The sequence below is a fragment of the Homarus americanus genome, unplaced genomic scaffold, assembly GCF_018991925.1.
Source record: "Homarus americanus isolate GMGI-L3 unplaced genomic scaffold, GMGI_Hamer_2.0 scaffold24694, whole genome shotgun sequence".
NCBI lineage: Eukaryota > Metazoa > Arthropoda > Malacostraca > Decapoda > Nephropidae > Homarus > Homarus americanus.
In genome coordinates this window covers 2,532,117-2,553,131 of record NW_024732780.1, presented here as the reverse complement: position 1 = coordinate 2,553,131, position 21,015 = coordinate 2,532,117, and the positions used below count along the sequence as shown (strand labels likewise).

At 42.9% G+C, this 21,015-nt stretch overlaps 1 protein-coding gene across 1 annotated transcript in view; it reads left to right on the top strand.

Annotated features, from left to right (window-relative positions):
• Positions 1 to 21,015, top strand: part of LOC121868951 — a 159,626-nt gene extending 138,611 nt beyond the window's left edge. Inside the window, exons 10-11 of the mRNA XM_042369982.1 lie at positions 19,997 to 20,183; positions 20,821 to 21,015. Of these exons, the coding sequence (XP_042225916.1) occupies positions 19,997 to 20,183; positions 20,821 to 21,015 (382 nt within the window). The remainder of the gene's footprint in view (positions 1 to 19,996; positions 20,184 to 20,820) is intronic.

Genomic DNA, 21,015 nt, shown 5'->3' with positions numbered 1-21,015 from the left:
GTTGGTGTGAAGGAGGTTTTGTGGGTGGTGTGAGGGAGGTGTGGGTGGTGTGAGGGAGGTGTGGGTGTTGTTTTGAAGGAGGTGTTGGTGTTGGTGTGAGGGAGGTGTGGGTGTTGGTGTGAGGGAGGTGTGGGTTTTGGTGTGAAGGAGATGTTGGTGGTGGTGTGAGAGATATGTTGATGGTGGTGTGATGGAGGTGTTGGTGGTGGTGTGAGAGATGTTTGAGTGTTGGTGTGAGGGAGGTGTGTGGTGGTGTGAGGGAGGTGTAGGTGGTGGTTTCAGGGAGATGTCGTTGGTGGTGTGGGGAGGCGTTGGTGATGGTGTGAGGGATGTGTTGGTGGTGGTGTGAGGGAGGAGTGGCTTGGTGGTGTAAGGGAGGTGTTGCGGTGGTGTGAGGGAGGCGTGGGTGTTGGTGTGAAGGAGGTGTTGGTGGTGCTGTGGGGAGGAGTTGGTGGTGGTGTGAAGGAAGTGTGGGTGGTGGTGTGAGGGAGGTGGCTTGTGGTGTAAGGGAGGTGCTGGCGGTGTGAGGGAGGCGTGGGTGTTGGTGTGAAGGAGGTGTTGGTAGTTGTGTGAGGGAAGTATCGGTGGTGGTATGGGGAGGTGTGGGTGTGGTGTAAGGAGGTGTTGGTGTTGGTGGGGGGGGTGTGGGTGTTTGTGTGTGGGAGGTGTATGTGATGGTGTGAAGGAGGTTGGTGGTGGTGGTGAGGGAGGTGTTGCTGGTGGGTGTGGGGGGTATTGGTTGTGGTGTGAGGGAGGTGTTGGTGGTGGCGTGTGGGAGGTGTTGGTGGTGGTGTGAAGGAGGTGTTGGTGGTGGTGTGAGGGGAGGTCTGGGTGTTGGTGAGGGAGGTGTTGGTGGTGGTGTGAGGGAGGTCTGGGTGTTGGTGTGAGGTGTTGGTGGTGTGGAGGTAGGTGTTGGTGGTGGCGGAAGGAGGTGTTGGTGGTTGTGTGAGAGAGGTGTGTGAGGTGGTGTGAGGGAGGTGTTGGTGGTTGTGTGAGAGAGTGTGTGAGGTGGTGTGAGGGAGGTGTCGGTGGTGGTGTGAGGGGAGGTGTTGGTGGTTTTGTGAGGGAGGTGTTGGTGTTGGTGTGACTGTGGTGTGGTGTTGGTGTGTTAGAGGTGTTGGTGGTGGTGTGAGGGAGGTATTGGTGGTGGTGTGAGTGAGGTGTTGGTGGTGGTGTTAGGGAAGTTTGGGTGGTTGTGTGAAGGAGGTATTGGTGGTGGTGTGAGGGAGATGGTGGTGGTTGTGTAAGGGAGGTGTAGGTGGTGGTGTGAGGGCTGTGGTGGAGTGAGGGAGGTGTTGGTGGTGGTGTGAGGGACTTGTTGGTGGTGGTGTGAGGTAGGTGTTGGTGGTGGTATGAGGGATTGATTTTGATTGATTTTGCCGCTTGCAGCGGCAAGTTTATTGTGCACCCCACATTCATCCTGTGAGCGGTACCGCAAAAGGATTACAGAGTAGAGTTTACAACGGGTCATAATAATTAAACAAAGAACAATCCCCATGTAAACAAACCGCTAATGTTGTTCTATCCAGTGTTTACGGAGATGAGACCTCGCCATAGTGATCCGCATACGCAAAACCCCGATAATATACACCCGACCTTGATTTATTTCTAGTATGGCTTAAATGAGAATTGTTTACCCTCACTAAGGTATAATTGCGTTAGGATTGAAATTATTAGTAAAATATATTTATATATAATGAAGGGTGGGTGAGCTTGGGTTGTTTTAGAGGGTGTCCGGCAGCTAAAGCTCTCCGGTGCGCGCCAAATTCGAATATGAAAATCTTCCCTCCAATTTTCTTCAGATCAAACTACAATAAACTTTCAAAATATTCTCATATGACAAAATGTATAAATTTGTTATATCAGACTTCAAATAGTTATATAATATAGAGAACAACCAAATACATGAATACATAAGACTAAATAATGAAAAATACATAAACGTAAATAAATGTATAATGATACACAAACAACAATAATAATTGTAAAAACAACAACAATAATAACAACAAAAACAACAACACTAATAATAATAACAATAATAGTAATAATAATAATTATGTGAGAACATAAGAACATAGGAACATAAGAATGGTGGAAACTGCAGCGGGCCTATTGGCCCATACTGGGCAGTCCCGTTTACACCCAACCCCTGTTGCTCATAAAAGCATCCAACCTATGTTTGAAGCTATCCAACGTATTCGAGTTAATGATGATATTTGGTAACTTGTTCCATTCATCCACTACTCTGTTTCCAAACCAGTGTTTACCTATTTCGCGCCTAAATCTAAATTTGTCTAATTTACAACCATTGTTACGAGTTCGCTCCTGGTTGGATAGTTTGAGTACCTTTATAATGTCCCCTTTGTTTAGCCCTGACTTCCATTTATACACCTCTATCAGGTCGCCCCTCGCTCTACGTCTCTCGAGGGAGTGCAAATTAAGATGCTTTAGCCTGTCTCTATACTCAAGGTTCCTAATGCCCGGGATTAGTCTTGTCATTCTCCTCTGAATTCTTTCCAAGGATTCTATATCCATTCTGTAACACGGTGACCAGAACTGAACTGCGTAATCCAGGTGTGGTCTCACAAGAGCAAGATACAGTTTTAGGATGACCTCGCTAGTCTTGTAACTAACACTCCTTTGTATGAACCCAAGTACTTTATTAGCCTTGTTACGAGCAAAAACACATTGTTCACTTGGCTTAAGATTCCTACTTATCATTACTCCTAAATCTCTCTCGCAGTCGGATTTCTCAATGGCATCGTTGTTCATATGGTAACTGGTTTCCCTGTTTACATCTCCTATACTGAGTACTTTACATTTGTCCAAGTTGAATTTCATCTGCCATTTTCAGACCATTCGAATTTATTTTTTAGATCTTCCTGTATTTTTGCGGAGTCCTCATCAGATTTAATAACACATCCTATTTTAGTGTCATCAGCAAATTTACTTATGTTGCTGTCTATGCCGATATCTATGTCGTTTATGCATATAATAAATAATAATGGTCCAAGTACTGAGCCTGGGGGAACTCCACTAGTGACGTTGCTCCAATGGGATTTAGTGCCGTTAATGCTCACTCGCTGTTTCCTGTCCTGTAACCACGCCCTAATCCACTTAAGGATATTACCTTTGATGCCATGTACTTCTACCTTTCTAATTAGTCTTTCGTGGGGGACTCTGTCGAAGGCTTTGCTAAAGTCGAGATATACCACATCATAATTGTGCCCCTCGTCCACCGATTCGAAAACTGATGAAAAGAATGTTAATAGATTAGTTAGACATGAACGCCCCCTTGTAAAGCCATGCTGGGAATCATTGATCAATCAGTGCTTCTCCAGGTGATTTCGAATAGAGTTTGAAATGATTGCTTCCAGTAATTTGTCTACTATTGATGTTAGACTGATTGGGCGGTAGTTAGAGGATAGTGATCTATCCCCCTTCTTGAAAATCGGTATTACATTCGCTATCCTCCAGGATTCTGGTACTACACCTGTTTTTAAGGACATGTTAAACAACTTTGCTAAGGGCATACTAAGCTCTTCCTTACATTCCTTTAATACTCTGGCAAATATCTCATCAGGACCAGGTGACTTATTAGGCTTTAGTTTGTCTATTTGCTTACTAACATCGTTACTAGTTACTACTATCTCGCTTAATTTATTTTCTTCACTATTTCTGAATAGAGTCGGTGCCTCGGGTATCATGTTTAAATTTTCGGTGGTGAAAACTGTTGAAAAATATTTATTCAGATTATTGCTCATTTCTTCATAGTTATCAGTTAGCTCGCCGGTATCTGACTGTATTGGTCCAATCTTTTCTCGGGATTTAGTTTGATACATTTGGTAGAATCCTTTGGGGTTTGTCTTCGCCTCCCTTGCTATCCTTACCTCATTATTCCTCTTAGCTTTCCTTATCTCGGTTTTAACCCTACTCGCCAATACCTTATAATAATCCCGGAGGTAAATTTCGCCACGATTTATCCTTCTACCTATAGCCTTCCTTTGGCCAATGATGTTCTTTAAATAACTATTTTTCGATTTAGGGTCATTGTTGTCTGATCTGAGTTTTTTGTATGGTATGTTCAGCCTTTGTGCATTAAGTAACTCATTATTTAAATTGTCGTGGAACTCAGCAATCTCAGATCTCATTTTCAGATCAGTCTCAACCGTCAGGTCTCCTGGTACGGTGAGGTCGCCCTCTGTGGGTGCATTCAGTGAGATCACCTCATGTGAGGTCATGTAGCTCACCCCCAAGCGCGACACCCCCTCCCTCAGCTACCTCTTCAAACTGTCAAAGTTTGCCCTTCTAAAATCTAGTGCTTTAGTGGAATTTTCCTTACGTCTGCCCTGAAAATCTAACTGGAATCTAATTTCTTTGTGATCGCTATTTGCAAGCTCGTTCCCTACCTCGAAATTGCTAATGAGGTTTTCTCTGTTCGACAGAACTAAATCGAGTATATTATTACCCCCGGGTGGGTTCGGTTATATGTTGACTCGGGAAACAGTCTTGGATCGTTTCGAGAAAATCCTCTGATTCTGAGTTACCCGTAAGGTCAGTCCAATCTATTTGGCCAAGGTTAAAGTCGCCTACTATACAGACTTTGTTGTGTATGGAAGCCCCGCGCATTTCATCCCAGATAAGTCGCTCATTTACTCTATCAAGATTGGGAGGTCTATAAATTTCCTTATTTATTTCACACTTCAGATTAACCCTGATATAGATTGCTACTCCGCCTCCTTTCCTGGTCTGCCTATCGGTATGGAACAATTTGTAACCCGCAATTTGGTATTCAACCGGTAACTCACGTGAGTCTAGGTTGATCCATGTTTCAGTGAATGCTATTATATTGATTTTTTCGGTACATACTAAGGCCCGAATATCATCCATTTTGTTTCTCATACTTCTACTGTTCACGTAGTAGACATTTAAGTTAATCGTGTTCTGAGTCCTCCCTTTACCTCGTTTAGGTTTAAACTCCCTGTCTAATTTAGTTTTGTCATCATTCCTAACACTATTTCCCTGTAATCTTTCACTTTGTTTATCCGCTCCCACTACAATCTCCTCCACCCCCGTGACCATATGTTCCCCTAGCAGTTTAAAGACTTCGATATCTTTTGAACTGCCCCCTCTAGAGACCCAGCCAGGGTTGCCACCCCATCCCGAGACAGGTGTACCCCATAACAACATCGCTAAGGAATACTTCAGACTAAACTGTTCGAATCTCCGCCACGCATCAGGTACTCAGGCTCTCCCCCACAACACTACACCAAGGACACACACACACACGCTACTTCAGTTTGCACCCACTTGTTTATACCGCAGCAAACAATTATTTGTTTTTAAGCCCTACACAACACCATGATTTAGAGTAAAATTATCTATCCATCTATCTATCTATCTATCTATCTATCTATCTATCTATCTATCTATCTATCTATCTATCTATCTGTCTTTCTATCTACATTCCTCCCTCTCTTACTGTGGGTGCTCAAGGTATGTCTCTCCCTTCCTCCCTCCCTCCCTCCCTCCCTCGTTACATTAGCAGCTAGCTGATCACTTGTGCACTCTTGCTTCTCCATCTCTCTCTCTCTCTCTTCATCTCTCCGCATCGTTCCTATTTCATTTGTTAATCTCCCTCTCTTCGTCTTTTCCTCTCCTCAGACAATTTCTCTCTCTCAAATTGTCTCCCCTCTTCATTCTCTCCCTCCCCATTTCCCTTCTCTCTCCCTTTCTCCCTTTCTTTTTTTTCTGTCTATCGTTATTTTACCATATATTACTCTCCCTTCTCATCTCTCTACATCTCACTCCTCATCTCTTACTCCTCCCTACCTCCCTTTTCCCCTCTACTTTCCCTCAGTTAATCTCCTCCCTCCTTTCCCCCCTCTTCAGATTATCTCCTCTATCCTCCCTTTGTCACATCAGCTGACCGCCTCACCTGTTATCTGTCGCGGAAGAAGCAGAACAAGGGGGGAGGGGTGGAGGAAAAGAGGGTGGGGAGGAGGAATGGGGGTGGTGGTTTGAAGGGGGGTAGTGGAAGAGGAAGGGGAAGTGGTAATAGTTGGGGATGAAGTGGGGGAATGGGGTGACTGTGTGGGAGGGGAGAAGAGGGTGGGGTGGCGGTTGGGGCGCTGGCTTCCAAATACCCACTGATATTCTTACGTGATGAGTAACGGTGATGGGGAGATTGAGACTAAGGGGAGAAGTGGGGGATATTGGGGAGGAAGGGTGTGGAGGGTCAGGGTAGATGGGGAGAAAAGGAGGGGAGATGAGGAGAAAGGAAAGGAGAGAGGGAAATGGAAACCGGTGGGGAGAAAGAAGAGGAGGTGGGTGGGGGAGCAGAGGTGGGGGGTTGAAGGGAGGGAGCGGGGAGGTAGACTGGTATGGATAGGTAATTTGATCTGGAAACACACACACACACACAATATCATTTTGTTTGTACCCGTAAATCAAACTCATTGGGTACACCAACTCTGTATACCGTATTTACTCACTCACTAGCGGAGAAAATCTATTCGTATTTGTCTATTTTCTAATATTAAAATACTTTTGGTTATAAACTCAAGCGGTAATAGATCAGCAACTATTGTTATGAATTTGTTGACGTGCTCCCTGTATAAATCACCCCAAAACACCTGCCTCACTTAAAGTAGGACCACGGCACAACACCTGTTACACCTGGGCCTCAAAACACTTGTTAAAACACGTTTTTCCCCCCGGTTTATAACATCTCCACATTCCACACCTGGATAACCCTCCATCACCACCTGTCCGGCTAATTGCTCTTCATAACTCCTCTCAATACAGTTTCACACCTCGCTAAAACAACCACAACACCTGTCGCACCTGTTGGAGTGTCACCTGCGTATACTCTCTCTCTCTCTCTCTCTCTCTCTCTCTCTCTCTCTCTCTCTCTCTCTCTCTCACCCACACACACACACACACACACACACACACACAGAGGAGAGGACAGTGTATAAGGCTTCCCCCAGCAGGAAGTGTCCGGGGTACTGATACCAGCACAACACGCCACAAGGGAACCCGAGACTGAGACAGGACTCTTACACCCCAATGACCAAATTCTCAAAATGATTTCCTAACATAATCTAACCTAACCTAACCTCAGGGATGTCGTTCCATATGTTTAGATTATGTGTTGTAGGTTAGGTTATGGTAGGTTAGGTTAGGTTAGGTAGTTTGATTAGCTCTTATTATTCTTACGAGTACAATTTAACGTAAGAACTATTGAAAATTATGTTGGTCGATCTACTTAGGGTACTAGGAAGGAAACGAGTTAGATGTGTAAGAACAGGAAGAAGAAGAGGTAAGAGAAGGGCAAATAGAAGAATAAGAGAGGGAGAATTAAAGAGAGTTGGAGAAGTAAGTGTAGGGGAGATCATTATCTTTAAGAAATCCAGTTTGGGAATTTGTAAGAAACTTTTATGTATGAGAGAGAGAGAGAGAAGAAACGGGAATGGGAAGGGGGATGAGAAAAGTGGAAGAGAGGGGGAGGAAGGGGATAATGGAGGAAAAGGTGGAAGGCGAGAGATGGGGAAAGGTGGAAGTAGAGCTGAGGAAGGGAATAGAAGGGAGGGAGGCGAGATCCTCTCATTGCTATGTAAGTGTGTTAATGAGAGTCTGTGTGGAAGGTAAGGTAGGTGTTACCTTTTTAGGGAAACTGTAATAATAATAATAATAATAATAATAATTAACGGTTTATTGAAAGAGCTTGGCAGCCAGAAGGCTGAAAATATACAGTTACATATTTGGGGAATGGGTTACGAATTACAAATAATATACAAGTAACGTAAGTTACACAAATAAGACATATGATAACTAGTTGGGGAAAAGCTCAAACTACAGTTCATTTCAACATAGTGACAGTGTAAGGAGCAGTGTTTACTGGGAGTGAATACACTGATTTATTACAAGTTAATGATAATCTTTACAATGGTTGGGATTGGGCTGTTCTTATAGCGATCAGTTCGTGCACGTATGGGCTGGATGCGGTTGTGGTGTCGAACAGCAATTCTCGGACAAGGGATCTCAGGTGGTAGTAGGAGCCGGTGTCGGGGATGGTGTAGAAGCTTCTTACCAAATTTGCAGATGAGGTCGTGGTGATGGTCAGTGAGAGTCGAAAGGGTCAGTGTGTTGAGCGCTTCTTGATATGTGGAGTAGGAAGGGGAGAGAATAATCTTGCATGCCCTCTTTTGCACTTTTTCTAGGCGTTTACGTTGTGTGGCATTTAGGGAGGAAGACCAGGTGGGGGAGGCATAGGTGAGCTTGGGAAGTATGAATGTTGTGTAAACACTGAGGAGCTCGTGTGCAGGAACTCCGAGGGACTTGAGTCGGCGGAGGAGGTGGAGACGGAAACTGGAGGATTTGACAACTTCACTGACGTGTGGTTTCCAATTTAGTTTGTTGTCTATGGTGACGCCGAGGAGCTTCGTGGAATCTACAACCTGGAGTGTGTTCGGACCTAGAGTAATGGAAGGAGGTGGGACAATGTCGGAGGAGAGGTTGATGTGCATAACCATGGTCTTGGTATGGTTGATGGTGACATGGTTGTTGGTGGCCCAGTTTTGGAGACTGTTCAATAAATCCTGAAGGGCGGTATAGTTGGGAGCAGAATTGTTGACGCTGATCCCAATGGTGGAGTCGTCGACATATTTCCAGCGAACAGGGGTTTCTCTTAGGGCATCATTGATGAGCATAAGGAAGCAGAGTGGTCCCATCTTGGTGCCTTGGGGGACGCCACAGGTGAGTGACTGAAAGGTGGAGACAGCCCCTCGGAAGCGTACAGCTTGGCGTCGGTCACTGAGGAAGTCTGTAAGCCATGGTATAAGACTTCTCCGAAGCCCGAGGTCAATAGCTTTGTTGATGATTATATTGTGGTCGACTAGGTCGAACGCTTTAGTGAAATCAATGAAGGCGACAGCTACAGACGTTTTTCGTTTCTCGAGATGGCGGTATATGTAATCGAGAAAGCTGACAAGACAGTGAGTGGTGGAGGAAGTTTTCATGTTGCCAAATTGCTGAGGGTCTACGACTCCTGCAATATCAGCATAAGCCCAGTCGAACACAAAACTTTCACAGATTAGGCTGGGTATTGGGGTGATTGCAATAGGTCGTAGCTGATTTAAGGATTGTGGGCTGGTTGACTTGGGCACTGGTGACACATAAGAGGTCTTCCAGTCAGCTGGGCATCTGGCTTGACTGAGAGAAGCATTGATGATGGAGCAGAGGGGTTTAGCAAGCTCCGGGGAGAACTCCTTGAAGAGTTTCATTGGTAAGTCAATGGGGGTGGTAGAGCGTTTTAATTTTAGTTTGTCCAGGCGTTTTGCTACGTCAAATTCTTCTACTAAGTCAGTGGGAAGGGGGGCTGGTAGGTAAGCAGGGAGAGTGGTTGTGTCAAGCCGTGGGAGCGTCTGGCATATAGTGTGTGTGTGTGTGTGTGTGTGTTATGAAAGGAAGTGACAAAGGTAAAGTGAGAATTGATAGATAAATAGTAGTAGTAGTAATCATACTAGTGAACTAAGTTTAGGAACAGGTGAAGGAACAAGAAACAGGTGTAGGAACAAGTAACGGGTCTAGGAACAGGTGTCGGAACAAGGAACAGGTGTATGAGTAAGGAACAGGTGCAGGAATAAGGAAACTGGTGTAGGTACAAGGAACAGGTATATGAACAAGAAACAAATGTAGGTACAAGTGTAAGGGCGGAAACGATCTTCCTGCTCGTTACCGCTGCTAACTCTCTCGTTTGCTGGTGTGGACGACACTTGGGGCGGTTGGACAGAGGTGAGAACGGCAGCGACTATCTGGGTCACCGGCAGATTCAACCCAGCCGCCATACAGTCACTATCTAGCTACCCAGCTGTTCGTCAAATTCTGGCTGTGATCTCATCATAGGTCGTGGGCTGTGTCCCCAGACCTTCACCTATCATCTGTCAATTCTCTGGACATCTACCACTACCACATACCGCGACCGTCAGTTCATCTCATTCCGTCTGTGCCCAGGTGTTCTCCTGCCATTTCAAGACGTTGCTTGAGTGTGGAGTTGAATGGACGCTTCCCTACCCTGAGTGTGGATCACCTTGTTCCAGAACCTTCCCCCAGGGCCACTGCCGTAGGAAATATCTGTTCATTGTTTGATTCCATTAATTGCTGACTCCCCTTTATTGTTCGATTCCATCAATTGTTGACTCCATTTAATTGTTTGAATCCATTAATTGCTGACTCCCATTAATTGTTTGCTTCCCTTAATTGATTAACTCCATTAACTATTGGCTGCATTAATTGTTTGACTCCCGTAATTATTTGTTGTTTGTTGAGTGGTGTCAGAGTTTTGTGTTATATTTTTTATAGTAAAGATATGTCAATCTCAAACGGTTTTTGCTATTCCTCAGAAAACCACGGTCCTTGACTTTCCTTTATTAAGAACCTGATTGGTCTGGTAAGGGATTTCTATCTCAAAGTCCCAGGCCTTTACAACAAGGAACAGGTGTAGGAACAAGAAACACGTGTAGGTACAAGAAACAGGTGTAGGACCAGATGACTGAACATGGAACAGGTGTAAGGACAAGTGTGTGGATATAAACAAAAATTTTCTTCTCTTTTTATTCCTTTTCTTTATTTTTCTTTCCGCCTCTCTCTCTCTCTCTCTCTCTCTCTCTCTCTCATGTTGGTTAGCAGTGTGTTGACCTTGGTTGTGGTCAAGACTTTGTTTACTGCGGAATGTGTGGCAAGGAGGCGCTTCTCTCTCCCCCACCCTTCTCCCCTTCCCTCTCCTTCTGTTCTACACACAACCCACTCTGATGCGTGTGTGTGGTGTGTGGGCGTTGTCAGGAGCGGCGCGGCGGCCCTGTCGGCTGTCAGCATGCTCGCCTCGCAAGCGAGCGGACCCGGGTTTGATCCCCGGGCAGGGTGAAACCATGAGCAAGTTTCTTTACGCCATTTGCCTCTGTCTACCCAGCAGTAATTGGAAACCTGGATGTTAATCGATTTACGGATCGTATTCCGGGGTAATGGTTAGCCAGCGCAGTTAGCGAGTTGTCCTGTCTTCTCCGACTATTCTTTGACACTGGGCCATGCAACTCGTTAACTCAGGGTGTGGTTGTTGTGTTGGCCACAGCTTCTACACCTTAAACAAATTCACACCTAGGTGGTCCTTACCATTACTCCAGGAAATAATCTGTGCCTTAGGACTGGTGTACTGTAATAATAATAATAATAATAATAAAAATTTAACGGTTTATTGAGAGAGCTTGGCAGCCAGAAGGCTGAAAATATACAGTTACATATTTGGGGAATGGGTTTCGAATTACAAATAATATGCAAGTAACATAAGTGACACAAATAAGACATATAATAACTAGATGGGGAAAAGCTCAAACTACAGTTCATTTCAACATAGTGACAGTGCAAGGAGTAGTGTTTACTGGGAGTGAATACACTGGTTTATTACAAGTTATTGATAATTTTTACAATGGTTGGGACTGGGCTGTTCTTATAGCGATCAGTTCGTGCACGTATGGGCTGGATGCGGTTGTGGTGTCGAACAGCATTTCTCGGACTGTGTGTGTGTGTGTGTGTCTGGACTCGTGTAATCTAAGGGGTTGGATTTATGTTACTTAGGGGATGGGTATGTGGTTTTCGTACTCAGGGACCTGTATACAGTACATTCAGGGGATCTGTATGTACTCAAGAATCTGTATACATTCAAGGGCCTGTGTACTCAATGACCTGTATGTAGGCTACTCAGTGACATGTATGTACTCAAGAACCTACCCGCACCATGTATATTGACGTCCCAAGAGTACAGTAATGAACTCAACCCTAGTAAACGCCAGTGCAAGCATTAACCATCGCTTGACGTAGTTCCCTTCCATCCTATAATGACACACTTTTTTATAAACTACGCTTGGCTAAGTTAAGCTCGCCTTATGTCTGTAGTGGTGCTGTTAAAGTGGTACTGACATTAATGGCTCTTGTCTCATATCGTGGGCAGCAGACCACGAGAAGACGTCACCTCGTGTTAGTTCGGGTAGTTGGGTCGTTAGCGTGGTGATTGGCGGAGGGTGGAGGGAATTGGTGATTGTTGGAGGGAGACTGGGAAGGATTGTTGGAGGGAGCCTGGGAGGGATTGTTGGGGGGAGGCGGAATGGAAGGATGAAGAGAAGGGGATGGATGGAATATCATGATTATATTCATTATACTCGAGGAGTTGTCATCTTACTCAAGGGGTTAAGGCATCATAATCAAGAGGTGAAGTCATACTCAAAGGGTTAAGTCATCATTCTCAGAGGGTTAAGTCATCAGACTCAGGTGGTTAAGTCATCATACTCAATTGGTTAAATCACCCTATTCGACAGGTTGTCATCATACTCGAGTGGTTAAGTCACCGTGCGCAAGTAGTGAACAACTTGATCATGGAAAATAAATAAGTGGACTTAAGAAAGTCATGGAAAACAAAATTGTAATTTGTGTGGGAACCCTGAGTAGGTCACACGTTGGCCATTTATAGAGGTGATGGCTTAACAGGTTTGAAATACAGAAAAAATACAGACTCCGGTATAAAGTATATAAATACAGTAATTCCTATGTGGCCACAGTATCACAACGATTGATTTCTTTACTAGATCACAAGTACAGTACAGAGGTGGGTTTAAGTATAAATTACAGGTACAGTAATTCTCAGGCTCATGAAGATGGTATAGTAAACTAACGCTCAATGTCACCTCTGGAGCGCTGCATCAGCCCTCAAGTGGTGGGCCAGGAATTGGGCCATGCGTCGGCGTGGTGTGGTGTAGTATTGGTGTTGGCGCAGCTGCTTGGGAGTTGCCGCTGCTCTGATTGTCTTGTGGGAGAACCGCTGACAGGGCCGCCGCACCACTCCTGACGACGCCCCCCCACACACACACACTTCACCGTTGTCATGTGACTGAAAAGCTACACACCGGTACACGGGTTTATCAGGGCCATTGTGTGCCTGGGTGGTATGTAACATGATCCTTTCTTGAAGGAGATTTCCTTTAACATAGTGTCTTGGACGATATTCGGTGGGTTAAGGTCCCCTGCAGGAGGTAGTTTATTAGGCAGGCACCCCTATCCAACTGAGCATGACTATAACTCGCCAAAATACATTTTTTACAAGATTCAGTAGGTCCAGGTACCCCGCCAGAGGAACGTTATCACAAGCATTGGTGCAGGTGACGCCAGACTACTGAATATGATCATAACTCTCCAAAATAAAAAAGAAATGATGATGTAACACGTGTCTAATCTTGTTGGGTTCCCTTCATATATCAAGTGTACGGACGGAAGAACATATTGCACATAGACCTTTCTAGTTGTTAGAGACGTTAGGTACCGTGTGCAAATTCATTCATCTTTAGCGTTTAAAGGGATGAGAAAACAGTCATCTCCATCCGTGTGTGTGTGTGTGTGTGTAGGTTTCTCATCCCTCACCAGAAACAACCACAGGGACCAAGATGTTCATATGAGATAGGAACACCCCCTTGAGGAACACCACCAAGACCAAGCTCGAGAATGAGTACCTGCTTCTGACCTACAAAACGACTCATTATAACCTCCTCAGATTCTTCATCGCAGACTATTAACTTTCATGAGCAGCCGCTGGCGTTACTAAACTAATAGCGCGAATACCACCTTACCTGTTAGTCACAGTCATATATAGAGTCCAAGTAACAAACTTAAAAGATAAAGTCTCCTGAACACTGAGCCCTCAGAAAAATGGAACGGAAGATACCGTACTTTTAAATTTCTGTACATCTGAACACACATTAACTGTACCTGTAGTTCTATGTGCAACTGAATCTGACCTGCTGTACCTGTAGTTCTCTGTACAACTGAATTAACAACTTACTGTACTTGTAAGTTTCTATAGACATTGAAACAAAGGTAGTTATTGTACAGTACTTGTAATTTTATTTTTTTTATTCCGTTTTATTTCCTGTCACGATGAAGGCCTGTGCTATCGAGATGTGTCAGGGTGTGTGTGTGAGGTGTAAATGCGTTCATACACACACTTGAAGCTACAAACCATTACTCACACTCGAGGGACAATCACACTCTTATGTCAAGTACAACCATATGTCGCAGGCTCCTGGTAGATGCATTGCCTGGCTTTAAGAACCAGGCCAAATCTTGCCACACCTGGTCGACACTTGGCTGCGAGGCGGACAGTCGGACGGACGGACATAACATAGCATGTACTGCGCACATCATTGTCATTCCTAAAAATCCCATTTAATTCATATTACGCTACATAACATTCAAATGCACCGCGCTTGTAGAACCTCAGAAAACGGGAAACATTGATAAAGGACAACTCACCTACTCAATGTTCCTAGACCATGTGTTGTATTGTACCCAGGTATAGTTATATCATATTAAGTGTATGTATTCATAGCATTAAGGATCACTCAGGGTAGACTTAAGATGAATGTTAAAGTCCAGTTGAGCCGGACTAGTGTACTGTAAGACTAAGTGTGGATCAACGGTTTGAAGGTCCTACTATTTACGTCTGTGAGCGTGTAGGAACATAACTCCAACAGATATCATATGAAAATACATGAGAACAATGATCTGGAAAAGGATAAATGTATCAGAACTATGTGGAGGAGCAGTGATCTAGAAACTATACTGGAAAGGAAATATCGTGTATGCGTCTGTATGAATTTAATACACCTCGTAGCCTCACGTGACATATACCACGACAGGTACAGTGATCAGAGAATCTATGTCTGTGTTCAAATAGTGCAATGTGAGAGAGGATCCTCATTACAGTTTTAAGTGAAGTTGATACACCCCGCACAGGAACATTCGGCCTTTGTTTCTGCTGCGCGTCATGTACCCGCCGATTTGATATTATAATCCCCGGCATTTACCAACACTAGCAAACCAAGGCCTTACCTTAGTGTAATTTAGGATTAATATATGTGTTTATAAGACATGAGTGACAATATACCGAAAAGTGTTCAGGTGAGAACCATAAGAAACAAAAGTGTAAATTGAGGATTGGAAACTGTAGGCCTATGTGACGAGGAGGCGGCGGGACGCCGGCCTTAGTCTTTCCTGTTCTGTCGTCACCGCAGGTCAGGTCCTAGGAGCCATATCCGCCCTACAATTAAGGTTGATAAATAGAAGTTACTACAGTTTAAGGCTTTGCCGGATATATAAGTGTGATAGGGATGTGTTAAGGTGGGATAACCGCCCGTCAGGCATTATTTCTAGTCTTTCCCGTTCTGCCGTCACCGCAGGTGCCATGGTCGGAGATCTTGCCGCCCGGCCGCCATTGTCCCCTTGAGCCACAACAGGTGGGGATTACTCACTATACCAGTCCACTGTGAACCGGTGGATTCCCAGCACCACTCACATGAATAGTCACAACTAAGGAGACCGTGAGAAACTGCGGTCGTCACTTGGAGCGACCTATAATACCAGGTGTAGAAATAGTGCTGGTATGTCTCTAGGTGAAGCCTCGTCTTTACCCACCGAGGGCGTGTGTGCGAACGAGGTGCCCGTTGTATACCAAAAGTCACAAGGAGTCACATACTTGCAGGTATGGAGTGTAACAGGAGATGGTGCTACTATGTATGATAACCGACGGTGCTAAAGTCCACACAGGTGGAGCAGTCTGATGTGTTAAGGATATTAAGAAGGAGCGACCGAGATAGACGTTCACCGATTGTTATGCAATAAGTGGGTGGATGACCCGCCAGTAATGTAAGAGTCTGGGGCCCAGCTGGGTAACCAAAATTCCGTTGTTCTTCTGAGGAAGGCCAATTCATGTATATGTTTTTTACCAGTATGTTTATAAGGAATAAATCAATTAAGACATGTTATGGTTTCCCCCTTCTTTACCCTTATCGATCTGGTCAATGGAAAACCTAACCCAATGCCTAGGCCACTCTGCCCGCTACCTAACGAGCTACATGCTGTCAGAGGGGTCTGGTGGCAGCGACCCTTAGAAATTAAGATTAGAGTTAAGTTATCTCCTTAGACTTAGTAACCCCAGTCTGGCAGTATAAGCAGAAGTGAAAATTATTACGGTTTTCGGTATTTACTGGTAATCTTGGCGACGTCATCTGTTATTGTCACGTGATATGTAATATTTAACTTCCAGGTGAACGTTGAACGGCGAGAATTCTCAGTTATTCTTAAAAAAAAATTCTCCTAGCTGTTCTCATGATAACTTGTCTAACTGATTCTCTTAAGCTACGATACCAAGACGGATTCTCAGTGATTCGTATTTTGATTATTCTCCTAAGTCAGGTTGTTGAGAACGCGTCTGGCTCACTTAAATCAGGACACACAGTTTCAGGAATTTTCACTGCTCTAGTCAAGAGGAAAGTTGTCTTAGGCTTTGGTGAATCCGGAATCAAGTAGACTGAATTGGGTTGAGGAATGTTCGTGTTTCCCGGTCATTCGTAAACAAATAAACTTGCTTACATTCTTTATAATTTACACCTACGTAAATTTAGACGACTTACTAATTAAAACATTCCGTTGAAAATGGACAACAAAAATTAAGTAATTTTAGTGACCAAGAAAAGACTTGTTTACATATTTTTAGAAGTGTAATGTTTTATGAAGGTGAGTTTTGGTAGAGTTGCCAGTGAGTTCCGGGATTGTTATTCCCATTCCTCATTATCCCCAAAAAAACCAACAACAATGGTTTCTCTTTTTATTGACGTTTTCTTAGGAAAAAAAACATTACAATTTATTACCCTCTGTTCATTTTGTGCAAATACACCTTTATTTATGTTTTATTTACCTTAACTGGGGATGCGAGAGTGTATTATACTATATCATAATATCTGCGACATTGAATAATTTACATAAAATGGCCTCCAAAATGTACTAGGACCTCTATGACAGTTAACGGTCGGAATTTTTTCGTGAAATGGCAGGTCAATGGGTAAAGCACTTAAATTCACTATGGTAATGATATTTTTTAATGAATTGGGCCAAAAAATTTCAAAAATAAGGGTTAAAGTCGCTAAAAAGTCACGTGACTGCGAAAAGCTCTGTGATTGGTTGTGACGTCACTGGTTGGGATGAACTTGCCAGCGGGAGGCAGCCAACCTTCTCGGCTGATGAGCTCAGTAAATAAATATTATTAGATAATTAATTGTGCTTTATTGTGCAACACAGTAATACTATTTTGAATATGTAAATATAACTAAGCACATAAACTAATACAATAGTACAATAGCAATTAGCTGCCCATACAACAAATTTCATAGTATAAACATTCCAAACAATATTTATATTATTTTGGTTTTAGTCATTTGGGGAACCTTAAGATTCTAACTGGGATTAAGTACTTTTAAACAATAAGACACGTTATCTCTACAGGATTTCTGTCATAAAACATTTTTAGATCGCATAACAAGGTTACCTTAACCTACATCGGGGGTAGTAACTCAAAACTAGTGATTTCCGATAGAAATGAAGGTCTAAATCGTTCAAAACACATCGCAAACCATCAGAAAAAAACAGCCTGCATGTCTAAGTACAGGGATGACCTAAACTTAAAATTTACCCAATATAGCCTTTCTCGAATCTAAACATCCAAATACTTATGGTAGTTATAGTAAAATTTTACCAATTAATTAATATAAATGATATATCCCAGTGGTTCATTAGTGAATCATCAAAACAATAACAGCACTATGTTGTCATATTTAGCTATTATCAGGCATTTATCAAAACAAAGTCCAGACAATGTCATCACTTCTAGATTTACTCGTACTGATATACTCTGTAAATGCACTGAAAAAAAAAGAGAAAGTCTACCAGGTAAGAGTACATGACAGCTGAGCTGGTGTGACCATGGGAGTTTTATGTCCAAAAGAACATAAGAATGATGGACACTGCAGCGGGCCATGCTGGGCACAGTGGGCAATCCCATTTACCGACCCCTATCGCTCTTATATCCATCCAACCTATGTTTGAAGCTGCTCTTCATGGCACATTTCTTCACTTACGAAATGTCCATGACTTAGACCATAAAAAATCACCCTTAAAATTTACCTGAATGTGGAATTTGGGGTCAGAAGAAGCCATCCTTTCTACTATCTACGACTGCAGCCCAGCAGTGTTTGAAACTAGTGACGTCATTGCAAATGGCGGTCCTGTTTCTAGGAAATAAACTTATCTCGACTATTATAGCAGGACTTTAAACCTTTATTACAAATTTTATATACCGTATCACTCTACGAACGTGGCAGAGTGTATTTCTCGTGTTTACCAAGACCGTCAACTAGTCCATTATGGGGAAAAGTTATCATACAACCTATTGAGAACAGCGTTACTCCTGTGTTTAGTTAACCTAACATAACCGTAAAGCTTTAAGTGTGTACAAATTTATGTGTTTTAAAAATATTCATAGTTTACATTAGATGGCGAGGTTAAGTTCTTGTACTCAAGGAATTAACTGATCGTACTCAAGGGACTGATTTATTGTACTGAAAGGAATGACATCGTACTTAAGGGGCTAAACCGCTAAGGTATTGTACTCAAAAGGTTATCATCGTACTCAGGTGGTTAGGGCATTGTAGTCAAGTGGTTAACTTGTCGTACTCAAGGGGTTAAGCTAGTATATAGGTAGATTGTCTAATCATCACTACATATAACAACATCCATCATGACTACATATAACATCATCCATCATGACTACATATAACACCATCCATCATCACTACATATAACACCATCCACCATCATTACATTTAACACCATCCATCATGAGTACATATAACACCATCCATCATCACTCCAAATCGGTAAAGTAGTTTCCGAGATTCTCGTGCGGACACATGATGTATATTCAATGGAAAGAATATATATTAGTAAAATTTAGTTGTCAGTAAATCCCTCCCCTTCTAATTATAATACTTGGCATATATAGGCCTAATTATAATTTAATATCTGTTAGGACGAGCACCAACGTCGAGGAAATCAATGAGGAAGATGATGGTGATGAAAATAATTTGTCAACAGGTGAAACAACTGCACAAACAACAACTGAAGAGCAGGCATAAATGCCTGCTTTGAATCCACGTCAAACGAAGCAGATACCTGTAAGGTTCATAAAATAAAGATGAAGTCGATTCCTTCCCCCCGCCAGTGATGTGGATAAGGTACTCACTTCAACAAATCGGTTGATAATGGCCAAGGTTCCACAAGGTTTAATTTACCTTAAGGTAATGGCCAGCCTTTCCTTGGGGCTTATGGACTGCCTGTAGTTTGTATCTTGTTTCCTGATATAATTTCAATCATTAATAGAACTTCATTGAACTGAACGCGGGATAATAAAATCTTGTCTAAATTTTTATTCATCATCTGAAAGCTCCTGAACAAGATGATGGTATTCGCCCATTTGGTCTTCACATTTGTTTGATGTACCCAGTTCTTTTGTCTTTTCTTAGAGATTGCTAGAGTGAGCAATAATAGTTCTTCCTCTTCCTCATAACACCACCATGGATGCAACGATACAACTGAGTGCCCTGAAAATGCATCCAGTGTGAAAAGTCACATATGAAGCATCGCGAGCGTATGTCCACAGCGTGTGTAAGGCGCCCACACATGTCAAATATGTGTGTCAAATATGGTGTTTGATCATACAATTTGAGAGTGTGTGGGCAAGTTTGAAGGTATGACTAACATGTTTGAAGAAGATTAAACAAGTTTTATATTTTCTCGTCCAACATGACGTTTGTCAAACATGTTGGATAGCGTGTGGGAATGTATGATCAAACATGCTCAGTCGAGTAGCAGTAGCCTTATGAGCACACGGGACGGGAGTCCCAGCAGTTATGGAGAGAGTTTATTGAACTTTATAAGCAGTTTCCATCAAATGAAAACTGAAGATTACAAGAACACATCTCTTAAACTAGAATGAAAGAAATCGTCCCGACTGCTACCATGTCACAGTTACTAAGAAAATTAATTCCTTCCGCACCAGCTACAGGAGGGAAATGAAGAAAGTTCTACGTCGTGAAAAGTCTGGCGCAGGCACCGACAACTTCTGCCAACCGTCTCTATGGTTTTACAATGATCTACATTTCCTGCGATATCAAGAAATCCAGGAAGAAGGAGTGTCTATCATGGATAGCAATGAAGATGGAAATGAAAAATCAATGGATAAGTTTGTAAGTTTATATACTATTTGTATTAATGCACACCTTATTCCAGTACAGTTTGCAATGTGGCTCTAAATGAGAACATTTAGTATTAGTCCTGCAACTCAACTATATCCCTGATTTCTAGTTTCCTGCCAGGGCATTGACCTGCTGATGCAGGTGCATTTCGTACATTTGTTGGTGCTAATGGAATAGGCTGTCTACTGTCAGACCTCCAAATTTCTTCTCTAATCTGCCTAGTATTTGCATCTTCCAAATATAGGTCAACATTTCTCCGACGTAAATAATTATGCAGTTGACAACATGCCAAGACTGTTGTTGACACTTTTGCTGGACAAAGGTTGATAGTACTCAAAAGAATCCGAAACCTAGATGCCAATATTCAGAAGGCGTATTCCACAACACGACGGGCTTATGATACCCTGTAATTGTAGATGTCCTGTTCTTTGCAAAGATTTCGATGAACATAGGGTTTTATTAAATTGTCCATCGAAATGCATCATCCCCTACAAAGCATATGGCACAACATCACGCCAGGTACTTGGTTTAGAGATATGCAGTGTTTTCCTTCAGCTGTTTACAGAATTTTGTGTTTACGAAAACGCCTCCGTCTGATACCGAGGCTAAAAGAAATGAACTCTTACAGTTAGGATGCAGTCATCCGAGTCGAACTGATGATGCAATAGATGTTCTGGCAAAAACTTGGGCTGCAGAATTCAGAAAATTACGTGAGCAGCAGCAAATTTATGCTAGAAAGGCATTAAACGGCTTTCTCTTTGAAGGTCGTTTAGGGATTATACACAGACACTCGGTGAAAATAAGTGAACCAAACATTATATAA